This window comes from Pipra filicauda, unplaced genomic scaffold (genome assembly GCF_003945595.2).
Source record: "Pipra filicauda isolate LSUMZ 115617 unplaced genomic scaffold, ASM394559v2 scaffold93_size3172892_pilon, whole genome shotgun sequence".
NCBI lineage: Eukaryota > Metazoa > Chordata > Aves > Passeriformes > Pipridae > Pipra > Pipra filicauda.
The window spans coordinates 1,607,929-1,628,491 of NW_024105131.1; the positions used below are offsets into that span (position 1 = coordinate 1,607,929).

Consider the following 20,563-nt stretch of genomic DNA (forward strand, 5'->3'; position numbering starts at 1 on the left):
AAGTGGGGGGAAAAAGTGACTGCTATCTTTTTAAAATTAGGACAGTTGAGGATTATCACAGTTCTGCTGACAGTGCAGACACAATAATTCATGGGATTATAAATTAAGCAAAGGAGTGGTTTTTTCATGCCTCTAGATGGCAGAAAGAGCCCCTTTATGCTCCATTTGCACATCTATCCCATTTTGAACATATCCTTCCTTGTGTGACAGGACACCTTTACCATTAATATACAGGATAAAAAGAAAAAAAATCTACTCAATGGGTGCCAGTGCTAAGTAGATTCAAATTGTTTTGAAAATTGTTCAGCAATATATAATTTTTAAAACCATCTGTTTACCCTGAATCCTTTCTGTAAAACTGGGAAGCCCTGTATGAAAAGAAATTAATTTTACTTCCCATTTATACAAAGAGCACAAGGTTTACAAGACTTCCAGCAGTCTGATGGGAAGCAAAGTGCTAATCATCATCGTCATCATGATGCTAATAATTTTCTGCAAATTGTTCAGAAGAGATGCATTAGCAGATTCAGATAATTAAAAGGAATAGCAATCCTCTATCTGCAGCAAAGAGAACTCTATTTCTACTGGGCTGCAACTGTTTTTCACAGTCTCTCCAGGAGCAGAAAAAGAGCAGAGTAAAAAAGGTAGAGAATTTGATTAGTTCCTTAAACACCATATAATTTGTGTCTCACCATTTAAGTCTGAGCTGACCAGCATCTCATTGTTTTCTATATTACATGTTATGTAATATAGACATTATGTTACTTCTCTGACTCGCTTCCAGCTCAAACTCATCATCAAAAATATAGTAAGCAAAAAATCTTAACAGCACTGCTCTTCTCCTTCCCTCAGGCCAAGGGCAGCACAGCACCTCTCAGCTTGCAGCATCCTTGAAACTAAACATGCTGCACTCTGCAGCTACCACTCCATCACACTGCTTCTGCATCTTTCACCTCCTTTCTTCAGGCAAAGAAAGAAAATATATTCCCACCTCACTCTCACTTTGGTCTCTTTCCGTTGCCTCTCTAAGGCTCTCCCAACAAGTTACTTTTCCTGGACACAAAGCAGGCTTATTGTCTTCCCATTTCCTGCCATTTCCTTGCATTTTTCAGAAGCAATCACTTGCTTTTGTATCTTCCAAGAGGTAAAACAGATAAAAATCCAATGTGATGGATACATTTTCTTCCTCTTGCAGTTCCAGTTAATCTGTCCATCTATTACACAAGTCTCCTGAGCAGCATTGGTCTTACCTGTACTTATAGAACATGAATGAACATAAACTCATAACTACTCCAGACATAGTGAAGAATTTAATCTCTGTTGTTAGTCAAGATCCCTTCAGAAAATCAAGTAGTGTTATGCTTTAAGTACTTTAGGATACGCCAAACCCACTGTCAGAGGTGTTGACTATGCAGACTACATTCCTGCAACAAATATGCTATGCTAACCAGGTGGTTGTCTTTGGAAAAATGCAGAGATTAACTTGGAAAAACTCCTTTCTCAGTTGATTATTTCTGAGAGTGTAATGTCACAGACCTCTAAGGGGACTCAGCCAATTCCCAATGCAAAACAGACATCCTGGCCCCAAAATAATTAAACCAGCATTTCCTTACCTGGTGTGTCATGATTTGTTATAGTCTAACATTTCAGGGTATAGACACTCAGGTGCATGCACCTGAATTTCATATAATAATGCCTGTAAGAAAGGTATCTTTGTGATCATAAGCTACACACATACCTCTGTCTTCCTTTAGTCAACCTGCACTGGACAAACTTGCCTTTCACAGCTTCATACAGACTTTGCTCTGCTGATTTTGGCATTTGATTTGCTTTCTGCTGCTCCTCTGTTTTGCAGCTTACCATCTCCCCTGGACAAGCTGCAGTATTATGAAACTGTTTGAAGGATGAACCAGGGGAAAATTACAAGACAGAGAACAGCACTAATACTTTGAGCCTGAGCATTTCTTCCCATTCCAAACTAACAAAGGTCAAAGAAGGACACTTCCAACTCCTTACTCAATGCCTGCTTCCCAGCAAGTGCTTAAGACGTATCTCACTTCCATAGAGACAAATTTCCAAAATTAAAGCCTCTCCTTGATCAGTAATTCCTATATTGACAGAAAATGAAGCAAAATGCCAGCTTTGCAAGAGGAGAAACTTCAGTAGTGCCTTCAGTGATGTTGGCTCAGAAAAGGTGCAGCAGCAGAAGGGAAGACTTCCTCTTCCCTTAACAACATCCTGGGGACTCAGCTGTGCTGCTGCCTGGGCTGCAAAATCCACAGCAGATGTGCACAAGATCTCCAGAGCTACCCTCACAGAAACAGTTCCTACAGCCCAGTAATCTCCCTTCAACTGCAGCTGGCACAAGAACACAAGGTTCACAGAAGTGACTATTTTAGGCTCTCCTGCTAAACCTCACAAATGCCTTCTACCGCCCTTTCCTCCCAAAAAACTGACAGTCAACTGTAAGGGCCAAACAGTGATATTAGTCAGTCAAGTACAGGAACAGATTTATCCTGGAGTGGGTAATTTTGGGTTTTGGCATTTTTCATCGTTTGCAGCCCTCAGAGGATAGGGTAGATGGGAAGAATTAGCTCTCTTTGCTGAGGCCAGTCAGCCTGCAGCTGAGGCAGCAGAGAGCAAACTTCTGTACCAGCTTCCACATTGCTAAGCACTGGAGAGAGGAACAAGCAAGGACAATAATCTTCTGCTGAAGCCTGGATTCCAGCATGCTCTCTCCCTCCAGCTCACCAACAGCTATGAAGAACACACTGAAAAAGGTTGGAGGTAAGGTTCTTGCAAGCAGAATTGAGCAAGAAAGCTTTCCTAATAGGCATTATCGAATTATTTCCTTGCATCAAACTCAAGGGATATTATTTTCCCCAGGAAACCTATTGGAAAGAAAACAAAACCCATACTCACAGTGCTTACCTTCCTCATTCTCCGATACCATTTCAAATCATACCTTAATGGTCTTGCATCCTGGTTAGCTGACCCATGCTTGAACACCTCCATAATGAATTCATCCATGTACTGAATCGCCACTGTGTTTATCTTAGAGTATACATCCCATGTTTTTGGGGACAGGATGCTTTACACTTCTCTCCCATTCAGCAATTGGAACTGCTGAACACCCTAACCAGGAGGAAAATTGCAATAAGATACTTTCAAAATCAAGAGTTTGCAATGATTTTCCCATGTGTCCTTAACCCAGGAGGAAGCCTGCAGTCCCCTAAGCCCACGAGCCACAGCACAACACTGTTTCCATCTCGGTCTGAATCTTCACTTGGTCATTGAAGCCAGGCCACAACACACACTCGTGTTGCTAAAAATTCAGGTCATAATGGTGAAATTCAGACAGAGCAGCAAACTCAGTGGTCAAGCTGACTTTCCTGTCCTCTTGCTTGCTATTTTAAATAATTAATGTCTGAGTCCTTTACAGTTACTGAATGTTATTTCCATTATTGCAGGTTTGGAGCACTACCCAAAGAAATTCAGGTTCTTTTTCTAATGAGCATTGGGTCTTCTCAACGAAGACCTGCACAATTGCTCATCAGGGTTAAACACAAGCACGAATATAATGTTCTTCCATGGCAATCAGATTACATTTCAGACTTCTTTTTGTAGTTATAAAGATAAAAATGATTTTTTTTTTCCCCAAATGAAAACCAGTGCTCTCACATAATCTTACCACTGTTAAATGCTAAAGGCTCATCACAGACCAAAGCTGGAGTTGACAGCACTGCAAAATGGTACCATTAATCTAAGATGGTATAATGGATATAGCTCATTTTATGCCACAGTAAATGAACTTTGACAAGTATTATGAATTATGAAAAGCTCGCCACTAGGATGGCACAGTATGGCAGTGCTAGTGGCTTTTTGTCTATAACATACAGATGTGTGTTTTATATAACACAAAGCTCTGCTTTAGCAGCAAAAACATTTGCCCGTGAAACCCCAGTACCAAAAGTAGTTTTAAATCATCAGAGGATGGATATTATTGTCATTGGTACCAAACCAACTGTTTGCATGAGATGAGCTGACAAGTTCAACCTGCCATACAGCTGTTTTACAACTGCTGTGTTCAACAAGCACATGCTTTGCAATGATTAACGTTTCTCAGATTTTGCCAATTCAAGAAACCAGGTTCAAATAAAAAGTTCTTATTTTAAAAAGTTTTACCACAGCTCCAAACATTACTATACTGATATTTGATTCTGAAAATGTAATTTTAAGAGACTGAAATTGCTTTACACATCATGCTTATTTTTTTCCCCTTTAGTTAATATATTACATGTGGGTCACCGTATTTTACAGAAAAAAAAGGCTGGCTTAAAAAAAAAAGTCTGCACTTCCTATTGATTGTAAACTCTGCAAAGAGTCTTTAAAGACCAGATAAGGACAAGATTAAAGAATAAAACTATTTCTAGATTCAGAAATAATTGTAGCACAGAATCTAGCTGTAACTTCGTTAGAATGTCCACGCTCCAAGTTTTAATGTCTGAAAATCTGAAAAGACTGACAATAATGAGAAGTTTAGACAAGCTGAAATGAAGACAGACAACAGCATTTTTTAATATAAAAATGGTCTTTATTTCTTCAATACAAGGTAAGCTACTATTGCAGTTTAAGACCAACACAAAAGTTGGACAGCAAATTGCTTAACAGTCTCCTAAAGGCTGAAAAAAAAGAAACCCATGAAAGCTAAAAGTTGTGCAATATTTCAAGTATAACATCTAAAAAAGATGAAATGATCCCTAAACTTACAGATTAAGTACCTCTGCTGAAAAAGTATTAAAATCCACATTTGCTAGCATACCATCTTACCTTGTGGAGAAATATAGGTCTCCAAAAACTCCAGTGTTCAACAGACTCTTTGGCCTGCCAGCATCAGGAAACTGTTTATTATATATATAAAATCCTTTGGAGTCAGGCATTCTGACAGGCATCCATTTCCTTACACTTTGCATTGCAATTCTGCATTCCAACTTAGACAACCCTACTCCTGTATTTCAAACCATCTCTTGAATAGTTTACTCATAGATCCTTGAGCAAAGCAGGAACCAGGAAATGGAATTGTACAGGAAGACAATACAGCCTTTTGTTTAGAAAGTCAGCAGCGCTGATAATAGTCATAAAACTGCTAAGGTTTACCAAATAGGAATGTATTTCACCTTTAAAACATTTGGCTTTTTTCCCCCCTTTCTTTATTATTTTAAAAAAAGACAACTGCAGTAGTAAGGAAGCTGAATTTGCAATCACTTGTATTTATAAAAGCACACACATTCCTCATTTTCTTACATTTGAAGATCAAGGAAATGTCTGTTTCATAATGTAAGAATAATATGCACAGTTTAAAATATTTTCTATTACAAAATACTGTGTACAAGATGGTGAGGCTGAAGTCTACTAGTTGAATATACTCAAAAGTGTATACTGAAATCATGTAAAAATCGCATTACACGGTATAAATAGATGGGAATTTTTACAACTTAAATGCTCCATTCCATTGGGATCAAAGGTATACTGTTTACTATTTTCAATAGACTTCAGTAAAACTAGTGTATTTCCAAAGGAGTTTTAAAAGATTTAAGCACAGGCATAGGTCATACCAGAACCTAGAACCCACTGCAATCACTGGGCTATAGGATGGGTTCAGGAACTAACAAGCTTATCATATACAAATAGAATGAGGAGCTTTATTGTACTTCGTCCAACATGGGGGAAGAAAATCCCCCAAGAACATGAAACTGATGAACTATGCTCCAAACTTGTCCTCAGTAAATTTATCCTCTAAAACGAAAATTAATCTAAAATACATGGGATATCAGACCTTAATGGGGGGTCAGGGGGTGTAGAGAAGGAGAGGGAAACAACTACAAAACCAAAAAACCACCTCAACACCCCCACCCACCCCAAGCCAGTCTGAAATATTAATTGCAAGGCATCATAATTGCAAGAGACAGTATTTCTGCATAAACATCATGATTCAATAGCATGCTGCAACCATTAAGTTCGAGACCTGTGCAGTCAATTACCAAAATAATTTAAATACTAGGTGAATCCACATTGCTTCTTTCCTATGTCAAAATTGTTATTTTGGAAAGAATTGAAATTTCTTCAAGTATATGGACACTGACTCGTACTTTCCTTCCCTAAAATCTTGAAGGGCTTATATTTCAATGCAGAAGTAATTTAGTGTCTTCGATCTTTGAAGAGTACCAGTCTTAAACATGCATGTTTTATATTTGAATCTACATGACTGACAGTATCTTAACAAGTGTTGTATCAGGAAATTTAAGGCTGTATCTCAGTTTATACAAGAACCAAAGACAACTTTAACAGGCTATGTATAAAATTCTATAAGTAAAAATAGGAGCAAAGTCTATTTAACCTGTACACAAGAGAGCAAGTGGATAAGAAATGAAAATCAGGAATTAAGTATTTCTATAAAGAATGCCATGTATTTTACTAGAAACACAGATGACAAGTATATACAACATTTAAATCTCCAATTATCCACATATAACTAGGAAAACATTTACAAGGGTTTGGGTATGCAACTAAACAATCAGGTAAAAAAATACAGTTAGAAAAACTAAGCCTCACCAATTTCAGAGGAACAAAACCAGAACGTACTCAGTCCACAAAAAAAAAAGCTAATGTCTAAATTTAATAAAAATATTTTGTTTAACACAAAAACAACAGCTATCCAAGCTTATAAGCCACACTGTAAATAAAAATTTGAAGTTCTGACAAACATTTTTCAAAATGTAATCAGAACAAAAGTTATTGGCACAGAAAGTAAAAAGGGAATGAGGAAAAAAAGACTGTACAGTTTCCAAAATGCTATGTTCTTCTTCTGAAGTACTTTTGACCTGTCAAAACCTATAGTCCAATAAAAATTTTACTTTAAAAAAAAATCACTCTCTACGTCTAAAAAACAAATCACCAATAAAACAACAACTGTTGCTAAAGCACCACCACTCCTAAGTCACTACTTGTTGGTTTTGTCTTTCAAGATAAAGGACACAGCCTTAACATAATATTTTCAATGTTACTTATAAAATCAACGTTTGAAAGAAATAAAGTATTTCCTCACAGACTATTTCATCTTTTCATCAGCAAAAGGAGATGGATTAGAACTGAACGAATATCAAGAGCAGTAGCCATCACGGCATCATCACCAGTCAATTATTTTCTAAACTGCCATTTCCTGAGCAGGTACAGGAAATTGCCAGGAACATTTAATAAACCAAAACTTGGTAAAAATTCTACTACAGATCCAGTTATACATGATGTACATCACGCATATTTCTTTTTGGTGTCTATCAGGGTCTTTGGATTTTTTTCTGTACATTTCTTTTTTGTTTTATAAAAAAAAAAATCTAACAAAGGACACTCACTCAAGAGAATATTATCTAAATTGCAACACAGTACATTTATCAGTTAAAATTAAGTATTTGGAGAACAGGCAGAAATAATGGGCTTCATACAGGGATCTCATCTCTCAAGTCACAATGATTATTCAGTTTAACTTATGTTATTTACCCCCTGCTATTCCCTCCCTGCTATTTCCATTGCCAGCAATGGAAATCCGTATGTGAGTGAGAAATTACACTCTATGTAAAAAGAGCAACAGTCTCCTTAAAACTATTTCAATGTGGAGTAAAATATCAATTCCTGCATAAAATGCTTGTAAAGTTACCTTTTTATTTTAAAATTTAATATATCTACTCAATGGAACATTACTTACCTGCTGCCTTTCCAGTATTAGCTATTCCCCTTGTAACAGCTACAGGCAGGTTATTTCTTCCTTAAACTTATTACACACAGTAGTAAACAATGTTTTTAAGTAAAGAAAAAAAAAGTTACAACAGTACTGTTTGTAACCAACACCTACTAACAAAAAAAGCAGGAAGTGATTCATGACTTGTTTGACACAGCTTTCAGTTTTACAAAATTTTTAAAGGCAGTTTTCATTTTCAAACAGGATTAAACAAACATGTCAAATATCTTCTCAGTAGCAAATAGTTCAATAAACACCAGTGATCCCATGCATGAGGAACTGAGGTACACAATTTAAGTAGGAAAAAAAAAATGGAGAGTCTGAAGCTGTAGCCAAGTCCAAGCATCAACCTGGCTGCAGGAAACCTGGTTGAGTAGCAGGTGCCAAAAATATCAGAGCATTTCAAACTTCTGCAAAACTTGGGCAGTTGCACAAGCTACTGGTCCCAACTCGAAGCATAAAAATCACTCATGTACGCAAATAAGATAACTTAAAGCATATATTTACATTCCTTGAAATATATGGAATGTAAGCACGTGCTTGATATGCTCTGGAAAATCAAATGGATTTAAGTGCTTTCCTGAACAGGGTAACGTTTTAGGATGGCTGTAAAATCTTCAAAATTGGTAAAAAAAGAAATCAAGAGTTTTCTAAGGGTTGCCTCTTAAAGCCATCTGAGGTCTTGAAACTTAACTTAAAACATTAAGTGTGGCTATTTGAATACTTGAAAACTCCAGAGTATGTCCATTACATAACAATTTACAATAGACTAAAAGTGAGCCTTTGCACAAGGCTGCCAGAAACTAAGCTTTTGCAGCTTATATGAACTTCCTATTCACTTGCATTTCACGCTTGATGAAATTTAAAACAAATTCTTGAATTTGAAGCCAGCTTTCACTGAGTGCTCCATTAATTTGTTTTTAAGTAAATTTACAAAACCTCATCTGACAAATTTAATCTGCGTCATTTTTTGCTAAGACATTTAAATATTGCCCATCAGTGAACAAGGACATACAAGTGTACCTTCTCTTTTATATGCATGTGTGAATAAACCCCAAAGTATTAAGAAAATACCAAACCCATAAAGTCATAAAAATGGTAACATCTTGTTTCTTCTGGCACATTTCTAATATACAACTATGTACAGACTGCTACGGCCTTGGGGGTAGAGAGGGAACACACACAAGCACTATTACTATAAAACTGTAAACAACTGCAGGGTTTTGTTTTGTTTTTTTTTAAACCTAACCTTTCTACCCCTTATTATGGGCAGTTTAAGTTCACATGAACAGTTTAAGTTTATATCAACTTTAGTGTCAATCAGGATCAAGGCTGTATGAAAGATAAAATTTTCAGTGTGCTAAAAATCACAGACTTGGGACCATCTCTCCTCAAAACAATCAACCACAGAGTGCTGCAGTTTTTACAGTTTTATGTGTCAATTAGCAAATTCACAAGCCACCTAGGTAAACACTGCTAGAAAGCAAAATAGTATTAAAGGTTTTATGTAACCACTTATTTTCATATCAAAATTGAGTGTGAGAGCGCAACATTAGTACGTTTAACTTGCTGAATGCAAGATTAGGTTGAGGCATATGCAAGAACTATTGCAATGTTTTTGAAGACAGCATCAATGTTTTCATTGTAACATTATCTTTAAATATTGCTGAACACAAGACTTTCCCTGAGGTGTAAACATCAAATAACTTGAACAGCTTTACACATCAGCCCCATTAAACAGTTTATTACAACACTACATCTACGGTAATCAGTGGTGCTGTGTACAGACATTATCATATGAACAGTTTAACATGAACAAACTACTATAAAAACAAGCATTTACTTGACTTTTTTCAATTGTTTGCACATTATAATTGCCAAATGTATATAACCAGTAATAAAGTTGCAAAAGCTAAAGGTTTAAATCACACAGGTTTCCCTCAAATAAAACAGTTAAGCAACATAAAAAAGTAAAAGAGCTACTGGTTACCATGTATGCAGATTTGCTTTATTCAGATCTATTCCTGTTCATTTTATCCATGAATCCTTACAGGCTCAGTTCAATCACATGAAGCAAACTGCTGGACAAGCATCTTTCCTTGAAGAATGTATCTTGTCTTGCACGCTGTTCCTCTTCCTTCAGCTGTAATGTGTCAAAATTTGTGATGTAGATTTTGCTAGTCCCCATAATACACAGAAAATTGCTGGCTTATCTATACATACACAAGTCGTGCATCTACTTCACTGTGATGTAAACTAACACAAAATATCCAGAAGCAGTAGCTACTTGTTTGTGTGTTGTTTTCTAACACAATAGTTAAAAATAAGATTAACGCTGTTGTACAAAAAAGTTGAAAGAATATAAATTTCACAGTTAAAGTATTGATGAAAAAGAAATAGCTACTGCTCCTGTGACTGACGGCAACATTGATATAGAACATTTCCTAAAGTATGCATTCTGCAAGAGTAACTGAACAAGAATTTAAGGTAATTTTGCCACAATTAGATTTTTACATTTTTACCTGCCCACTTACAGAATTTTTAAGCTGGTTTGACATTTAAGGAATGTGCTGATTGTATAATGAAATGGATGGCTCACAGCTCAGTAACATTTAAAAGTGCACAGAATCTGACCCCATTATAATCAAAATTTTCAGACTAGTGGCAAGCTGTATGGGGTTCACATCTAAAAATACAGGCTAGCAGATTAAGCACAAGAACCCACTTTTCATGTAATACACTGTAGATTTGCAGATTTTGTCACCTACTCATCCTATGAAAAATCCCAAGCCCTACTTCCTACTCTCATCTATTTTGGTAAATTAAGGAACCACACAATTCAGAGTTAATTACCGTAAAAGTTCACAAAATACTTGGGATGGTATAATTCCATACACTGGATTTCAGTTGAATTCCATTACAAAACAATCAGCTATCTTAATTTCATTAATAATTCACAATTTCAACATTCAATAATTTCAAAATACTTAAATTGTTAAAACACCCAACACATTAAATTGTTTATTTGAAAAACAAGACATTTAGAGAAGCAATTTCATGAACATGCAACAGTACACAGCTGTCAAATATTGTTCTACTAGTACAATAATTTCAAAACTAAGTACTCATTTTTTCTTCTTCCTTTCCTAAAAGTGACTGTTAATAACAACTTAAAAAAAATCCCAAAGTATAACCAGGTAGGCTCTATACACTACAGTATGCACATATACTAGTCCAAATCCAAAGCAGCGACTGAAATTTCTTATTCACAGACTTCGTTCCCAAGTCATCAACGTATCAACTTTTGGGGAAGTTCCTTCCCCAGAGGCCAATATTTCCATAGGTGTTATGTGCTTTTGAAATTAATTAGTAGCAACGTGACAAAGTGCTGCCTCCACAAGAAAAATGCGTTCAGGGTTGCAAGCTAAGTTAGCAATAGGCAGGAGAGAATCTCAGTTTTCTAGTGGAGAAATTAAGTACTGACAGCTGTGAGACTGCACGTCAGAATTTGCTGCTCTCATAATACAATTGCTGCAGCCAAAATAATGGATCTTTATCACTTCTGTGGCGACAGTTAACAGATCCAAAGCACCATATATATGATTTATAATACTAGCATAAGAAAGCTTCAGTTCCTGGGAATAATTTGCTAGATTTGTAAGGGTACTTATGGAACTACAGGGACTCTAAAGAACGCACAATGAAGTGAATTTAGGATTAATGCTTTTCATTATAGGGCTTATTTAAGATGGTCAGCACCACACTGAACCTTCATTTTTAGAAACATGACCAACTAAAATCCAAAGTGGTGTACATTTTGCTTTCAAGCATTCTGCCACTATATCTCGGCACAACTGGAAACCCTTGTGGTTCCAAAAAGAAATAAATCTGTATGGATTATACGTTCATGCTCAGCCCTTTTCAGTATTCTACAAGCAAGTAGAATATTGAAGCAACAAACAATTTTAAAAAAATAATAAATCTCTAGTCAGTATTTCTTAGCAATACTGTTTTCCATCTGCCTCAAGCTCATATATAAGCTATCCGTCCCAAGCATGTGTTAGGTTTGTACAATTTAACACCACACAGCAATCAGTTTCTCAGCATTTCTACTAATAAAACCCAAATTTCAGACTTAGCTGTTAAATAGGTTTTGTGAGTTTAAAAGTTAGAGGTTTATGCCAGAATATTCCACAAATGAAATCCCAGGACTTCAGTGATCAAACATCTTGGTATTTATGCAAGATGCAACTTGAGCATTTTTTTACCCACAAACACACACGACAAAACCCAATAGATTGCCTGTATATATCAAAAGCATCTTGCAGTAGCAACTCTGATTTTTTTTCTCTTTAATTCCAATTATTTAAATAAGTACATAAAAGCTTTAAATATCTTTTAAAATTGTGAAAATTCTACAGTAGTTTTAAAGCTGTATGTGCATACACCCATAAAGTTTTTGTTATGGTAGTTTAATTTCTGATATTTTCAGAGATTGAATTTCAATCTCACATGTTCACATTTCAGTAAAATGCATGACATACATTTTGTTAGTATATCCTAAAAGCTCCTACGAATTCCTTCATGTAATTCTCCTTTATTTTATTCTATACATAAAGAAAAAGAAATACACAAATCAAAGCTCCCACAGAAAGTATCAGCTTGAAAGCCAAAATTTGTTTTAATTTAACCTACATTCCAGAACATCACAAACCTCCAAATACTCTGATGCTTTAGCTATAACATAGTAAGAAAGAAGGAATTTCAAGCTTGTCTTGTCTCAAGGACTTTCTATTTGTCTTTCTGCATGTAAGCCAAGATACATGTGATTCTGTTCATCATACACATACAATTTTACCAGCACTAGCACCTTCTCATATTTGCCTACTCCCCCCGCTCCATTATTCATGTACTTACCTGCTACCTTTGTTCAATCTTAGCATATAAGTAAAGATCAACACAACAATTTCGTGATTTTATAAATAACTTTACATGGGAAGAAAAACTTCCAAACTAGTCTCATTCATCATATATCTTTCTCCTACTATCCCAGCCTGTCTATTCACTAAAAATAACCGATGAACAGTGAGGTGTGTTCAGAAAATTCAATCTTTAGTTTACAAATTAAAAAGATATGACTCACTGTCAATTATTTTTCACATTAATATATGAGGAAGAGACAAAAAGGTAGTTCAGGCTGCCACAGAAAAACATAAAAATGAAGATATCTCTCTCATGTGTCCTTTTTTTTTTTTTTTTTTTTAAAAAGAAATCATAGTTCTCAAACCACAATGAGCAAAAGGAAAAAACTGAATTCGTTCGTTCTCTGGAGAACACTGCATCAAATCAACATTTTCATTTCTTTGTTTCTTATGTTATGAAGCTTAAAAGTTTCTTGGGGAACTTTCATACAGATCAAATTTGTCAAAACTAATGATTTCACAAATAAAAGAAAAAAGCACAGGATACGGGGAGCACAAAAATATAAGTGTGTCTAAAGACACCTCAGAAGTCAATAAAATTACAGCAATATATTCATGGGAAAAAAAGTAATAAAAGTTATGCTTTTGAAAATAAGTAGCATGAGATACTCATTTCATTTTTTAAATCAACATTTCACCCTCAAGAAAATGAGATAAATCACTGAACATTAGGGAACAAACTAAGTTTCTGTAAAGCACCAGAGCAGTGATATAATAGACTGTAAAAAGCACATAAAGCAGTGGCACTCCTTGCCTCTGTGACGCTGTGCTGGATTTCAAATACTGAATCAGATACACAAAGTATTATTTCTCTGATGAATGCTAAATGCAGAATAGTGCCAGCTCCACATATGTGCTTCCTCAAAAACACACATTTTAGAAAAAGAGATAAGGTAAGTAACGTTTGCAATACCTTAATATTAAGATCTGATAATAATTCTAGACAGGTACTTATACTCAAGTCTCGAACAATGCTACCACACAATTCAGTTAATATTAACTAGAAGCTTATTATTAAAATAGCTTATAAAAAATAGGCATTTTTCTCTTCATTTACAAGGTTTCTTAAAAGGCTAATTTCATATGTCACTTGATGTTTAAGTGGTTGTTAACACTGTTACAGGCCTGTTCCTACTTATAGAAGCAAAAATATAATGAATACTACATAAACTATGAGTACCATTTCCCCTCCTCCTGACACCAAAAAAATTCCAACCATGTTACTTCTTGGATCACTCCAAAGCTGAAACCACTTCAGAGAGAACTGTGAGCAGTTTTTGAAGGAGCATATGAGCCTCAGACATCAAATTATTTTGCTTACAGTGGTTTGAGAGCAGAAAAATCAGAGAATAAACACGAAATATGGAGTACAAAGTCTACATACATATCAACTGTTACAATATTGAGGTTTTGTCTTTGCAATTCAATCCAAATCCAGTTTAAATAGGAAATAATCAATCAACCCAATAACAAAAACATAAAATGAAAAATTTAACAGTCAGCAGATATAGAAATTCAGACAGATTAAGATTGGGACAATGTATCAGCTGGAAATACATCATTGAGTATCAGTTAAATTAAAAAAAATTCTGCCTAAAAAAAAGTCAGGACTCATGATGATGAAATTACATTACTATTCTGTTTGTACACATTAATATTGTTAATCCTTCTAAATGTCATTCTATTGGGTTCTTAGTTTTTTTGACTAATACAGGTTAGACATTTGTCTTAAATCCATTGTTCTCTTTTACATCTATAGGCTTTCTATAAGCAAAGGCAAGATGTTTCAAGGAAACATTCAGCTTATACTAATTCAGGAGAATGGATTATCGATGTACACGAAGCCTTACTCAAGTGAAGGCACAAAAATCTTGCAAGAATTTAACTTTAAATCATGAAGTGTACAAACAGAAGTGTAAACACTTGCTATGGTACAACTAAACTTTTTATAGAATTTTATTGTTATAAACACATTTTGTAAGTTATTCCAATTTTACCCATCTTTATAAATGTAATACAGTACAAACCGAATTTCACTGTTTACAAAAACGTTCACATTGGACCTTTAAAATCCTTCTAAACTAGACGTGTAACGCTTTGGAAAAAAATGCCAGTACAGTATCACAGTTATGACTATAGGTACACAATTAGGAGAGGTATAGGTGCCATTCATAGGGTGCAGGCACAGAGGTAACTTCATGTTGTCTGGCAAAACACAGTATTATGGGAAATAACTCCTTTCAGCACTTTTGATATTTATTAAATAACTGAGTGTTAAATCCATTTATGAATATTATTCAATGTAAAAAATGAAACAAAAAATGTATGGCAACATACATCTTAGTGAAAATGAAACATACAAACCAGGAGATAACTATTTCTTTTATACGTGTGTGTATAAATATATAAAAACAAAACTACAATAAAGCTCTTCTTCATTAAGACAGCAACAAGACAAAATGTTTACAACTTAACTTAAAAGAAAAAAATACCAAATGCTTTCATTTACATGTAGTAGACTAAACTGGCCCTTTAAATCAAGTTCTTAGGACCTATTTTCTTCACACAAGGGAATCTTACCAACAATCCCTTTGAAAGAAAAGAGAAGTCCCAGCACACAATAAAGCTGAAGGATGTTGCAAATATAAATCCCACCTGAACTGAGACTGAAACCACAGCCTCATTTTAAAATTGTTCTTTGGAAATTATAAAATGCAACCTAATGCTGTTTGGTATGTTTTCTTGGGGTAACAGCGTAGGGAATCTATACTTGGCACAGTAAGTCCATATCTATATGCACAACACTAAATACACAAAAATTAAAGTTAGATTAATAAAGTATGCCAAGGGTTAAAAAAATTATCTTCAATTCCAGGCTGTTAACAATTTTTAGTATGGCTTGCTCATCTCCACCAGAAGGAAAACACTCTAGAAATACATCCATTACTCAGCTCAATGGTTACCACTATCAGTAAGAACTATTTGCAAATATCAAAAATATGCAGTTATTATACAAGGTAAATATCCAGTTCAATAAAAGAAACTACATTTACTTTTGTTATATCTGTATTTTTATGTTGTTATTTTACAATTAAGAGCTACTGTTACTATTTTTATTAAATTACAAAAATATTTCTACCAATCTTTTTTAATGGCAAAAAGTGGCATTAGCAGAAACATACCACCATCTTATTTTGTTTGCCATGTTTCACCTTCCTATTTAAGCCTTTGACTCCCCTTTTCTAGGTTGGTTACTTCTTTGTGTTGTCCCCTGCTAGTATACGAACCCAGTACAACACCCCACTTAATTCTCAACACACTAGAGCATTTAGCATCCAAATTCATTCTCTCCCAAAGGAGTCAGACAGTGACACAGAAGTCTGACTGAAAAGCTGACATTTAACTCATATGAAATTGTATTTTTACTTAGGAGTATACTACATTTTATATGATTTCTAAAAAGTTTTGCTCTACAACTTCTGTAAATGAATCTCTACGAATCAATAACACATGCAAATCCAGAAACTAAATCTGAGGTTAAATGTAAGAAATGGAAGCTGGGCTGACAGACAAGTCTGCAAGCTTCAGTTTCATTGTAGAGGTAGTGGCAAGTTCTTCTAAAAAGGGAAAAGACCGCTACAGAGTAACTATTAGGTAGGGTTTTTTCCCAATTGTCAAATATAAGGAATCACAGTAGCTTCAATTCCCAATCCTCAAAATGGTATATTATATAAAATATAAATATTTGTATGTCTTTTAAAGCAGTACATTGAAAAAAAGCATTGTTTAGCATGCTACTCCAGCTGTCTAGACATCTGATGCATGCAAACTTCAGATATATGAAATAAAAGAACACATTAGTTTGTGAACAACCAGAAAAGAATCAATCTTGGTGTCATACATTTTTACTAGTCTTCAGAAAATGACTATCATATGGAGGAGGGACTGAAAAAGTCAAGGTGAAGGGGAACAACTAATAAATTTTACTGAAGGTTAAAACACGAATTTAGCTAGAAGGCAGAAGATACTGACAGGTCACATTTCATAAAATAAAGATAAAAATCTGGCAATATTTCCTGAATTTGACTAAAACTCACCAGGAAAAACAAAACAAAAACAACACAAAACAAAACAACAAACCCCACAAATACTGAAACCCAAAAAATCACCACCATACTTGTGCAAGGACAAGTGTATGTACACTGAAATAATCCACACATGACCTTACGAAGGGCTAAAATGCTGCGGTCCTTACACAAGTAGATTTTAAAATACAAAATTAGTATTTTTAAGTACAACTAAGAAATAAAACAGTAAATTTCATATAATCTTCTAAGATTATAAAGAGAATGGTCTGGCTTACTGCTTTTTTAAGAACTGGTTCAACTGCTTTTCATAAAAACTGGGAACATTATTACCAGCTAAAATAAAAGAAGTGGCATGCAGAATGCAGAAGATAATTGCACAGACTTCCTCCCTCCCAAGACCAGTTACCTGTTGTTACTTACCTATGTTCATGTCAGGTGCTGCAAGAAGAAAGTGATTCAGTACATACTGCAGGATCATTTAAATGCAGACATGAATGGTGTAAATAATCTCAAACCTAGAGTGGTTACTTCTAGTAAGTCAGTAAAGTTAAAAACCATGAAACAAATGCTCACCTTTAACGGTGACGATATTCTCTCTCTCTGTCTCGTTCTCTGTCACGATCTCTGTCACGATCACGATGCCTCTCTCTTTCACGGCTTCTTTCCCGGTAATAGTCATCATGACGATCTCTACTACGTGATTTGTGGCGCCTACTTTTTTCTCGTGACCTACTGTGGTCCCTCTCTCTGGATCGTTCACGTCTTCTAAAAGAAATTACTTCATTAAATTTTTCTTCAAAATATTAGTCATCCACATACCACTCTTGCACTCCGCTTATGAGCACGAATTTGACCAAAAACAGACATAAGAGAAATATCTGTTTACCATGAGGCAGGTATGTTTTTGTATATAACATTAAAGACAGCTGATATAAACAGTGGTGGTTAAGAACTCAGTTACAGGCAGTAACGGGCATCCACTTTTTGATCTAGCAAAGAAAAGCCAGAAAGTACATGCTCAGAATGGAGGATGACTGAAATCAGCTGGGGGAAATCCACTATAACTCAAATGATCACTGCAACATGGCTGCTAATCTGTGTACAGAAAGTGTGTGCCAAAACCATGAAATAAAGCAGAGTTAAATTTAAGCTAGTCAGATCAATTTTGAAAGGAAGGCTAGTTAAAAGGCACTTTTTCTAAGTTCAGAAAATGCTTATTTGGTTCTTTCACACATTTCTTGTGCAACTCAGCCATCACTAAGCTTCTTACAGACTTCTCTGTGAACTAGTCCTGCCCTACACCTTCTCTTTTATAAGTAAGAGCAGATGGAAGAGGAAAGTTTTACCTGGATCCAGAACCATAAGACTTGGACTCAATTCCATGAAGGCAGTCCTGAAGAGAGCTAATAAGTACTTTACAGCGATCATCTGCAGATACTTTGGACTGTTTGATTAAGGAAATTGCAGTTACCAAGGTCTCTATAGCACTTCCATAGTCTCCTGAAAATGATGTAAACTCAGGATCAGAAAATTATGCAAATTAAAACATAGATTTCTATCTGTAACACTATTATCATTTTGAGTATCTTCTCTTCAACGGCCATCTAGATCATTTACTGTAGAACCAAATATTAAAATACTGTCCAGATCAGTACTCAGAAGGCATTCTCAAAAACTGAAGTACAGTACAAAATCAGTCGTAAGTTGTACCTAAATTCAGTATCCTTTTTGGAAAATGTGGCTTCAGGCCTTCCAGATTCCTAATAAAAGAATCCTATAAATTCTTTTCAGCTGGGAAGAATAGTAAACATATTGAGTTTTACTAACCAGCACTGGCATCTGATACAGCTCTCGAAATGGCACTGCTTGAGATCGCCCTATTTCTATTCATGATTTCTTCAAATTCTGCTTCACTTAGAGGTGTCCTTGCAGCATCCATTTCTCTGCAAGCAATAAAACTAGTATTTAAAAGGTTAAGCAGAACTTCGGAAGTTATCATTGCAATTTCAACAATCCAAGTTTGCAACTTTAAGCAGTGACAAACAGAAAAGAAAGCAGGATCTGGATTTGGTTTTGGTTTTTGTTAAGGACCACTGTTACAGTATAAAATCCTGAAAGCTAAAAAAAAAACAAACCACCAAACAAAAACCCCAAAAAACAATTAATACATTGCTGTATAAATAAACTTATTTTTTGTTCATCCCACCTATTTCAAACATTCATCAGCACTTAATATTGTGCTTTACAAATATTTACAATTTGCATAAAATTCTTGAAGGTATGTAAATAGATATTCCCAACTGAATGGATGTGGAAATACATGTACATAGGCAATGCAACTTTGAGCAAAATTAGAGATAATTTTTATAACAATACTGGAATCAGAACTATATGATCCTGTTTCCCAGATCTTAACTAAGACCAGAACGCTGTAACTTTTGAAAAACAAATATAGTTATCATCTTTAAAACACTCAGTTTTCTGAATGCTATGTCAACATTTTACAGCAATTTTTTTTTTTTTTTAATTTCTGGTCAAGTTCAAGGTGCTCCAATTTAATCTCCAAACTAGTCACAGTAAGGAGGAAGCATTAAAGCAGAATCCTCATACTCGTTACACTGTACTTTAATTATCAGCTGCCTATACAGGGTTTACAAAGTCACAGAAGTAAACCTAAATTTTCCCAAAAGTTTTGCAGTGTCCTATTAGCCAGTCTCTGTGTCATAGAAAATTTGGAGAAATGTGTTAGAGACAAATGCTGAGACTGTCAAACTGGCCCACTGCTTGTTATTTCTAGAACAGTGTTAGTTCTTCTGGTAGAAAGAAAATGCAGAATAATAAGCAATGCTATCCTCTTAATTGCAAGAAGTGGAACAAGATCCTATAGCCAGTTTAGCATAAGAGGAAATGTCTAAAAATTCATACCTCCCTGAGTTTTGAGTATTATTTTTCGTGTGCCTCCCATAGAATGGAATATGTAATTTTTCTCTTATGGACATGTTATTTCCAGTGAAACGCCTATGATATATAATTAATGACAATTTAAATAGTTATGGATGATAGCTTCAACATTATTAATGAAAATACTGGACAGTAAGTTATACTGTCCTATTCCCACTCCTTCCCTCCCCAAACATTCTATAAACTGCAGACAACCTTGATTTTGTCCATCCAAAAACACCCAACACCTTATAGTCTTCTTATATTTCAGGCAATTAAGCCAAAAGCTTGAATTTCAAGAGTTTTTTTTAATATGAACATAGTATGTACAAATACTTGGGGTTTTTTAAACTTTGTGATAAATGAATCAAAGCAAAGCATCTTTGCAGAAAACATTTTAAGCCAGAGAAGTGTGTCTCATGCTAGCAGTAAAATTACTACTAAAAATTCAAATCTAACTGCAAAAAGTGTCTCCTACAGTTTATATCAAAATTTTCTGCGACAAATACAAAAATTAAGAAACAGCAGCAAGACAGAGATACTTGAAGTCACAGATGAAAAAGATGTTTCAAACAAGATGTGAAGCACTTGACAAATCGAGTCAGAGACTTAAGAACTCTGTCCCAGATAGGATTAACCATAGGAAAAGCCACCGCTACAAACACAGCAAGATTGCACCAAATGAGCAGAAACATCTTGACAGGAGAGGAAGATAAAACTCTTGCAGTAAATGCACACCTGGTTTTTGAGACAAACACTAA

General features: G+C 35.0%; 1 protein-coding gene across 6 annotated transcripts in view; it reads right to left on the reverse strand.

The window, feature by feature from the left end:
• Positions 1 to 4,572: 4,572 nt before the first annotated feature.
• Positions 4,573 to 20,563, reverse strand: part of CPSF6 (cleavage and polyadenylation specific factor 6) — a 33,726-nt gene continuing 17,735 nt past the window's right edge. The window contains exons 7-12 of one of the 6 annotated variants that reach the window (XM_039391311.1): positions 19,788 to 19,880; positions 18,690 to 18,805; positions 18,209 to 18,362; positions 17,436 to 17,627; positions 17,283 to 17,300; positions 4,573 to 9,935 (exon numbers count right to left, since the gene is read on the reverse strand). In XM_039391311.1, the coding sequence (XP_039247245.1) occupies positions 17,438 to 17,627; positions 18,209 to 18,362; positions 18,690 to 18,805; positions 19,788 to 19,880 (553 nt within the window). In that variant the 3' untranslated portion in view covers positions 4,573 to 9,935; positions 17,283 to 17,300; positions 17,436 to 17,437. Of the gene's footprint in view, positions 17,301 to 17,435; positions 17,628 to 18,208; positions 18,363 to 18,689; positions 18,806 to 19,787; positions 19,881 to 20,563 lie in introns of all 6 variants that reach the window. The other 5 variants (XM_039391312.1, XM_027721924.2, XM_039391310.1 and 2 more) reach the window with 5 other exon arrangements.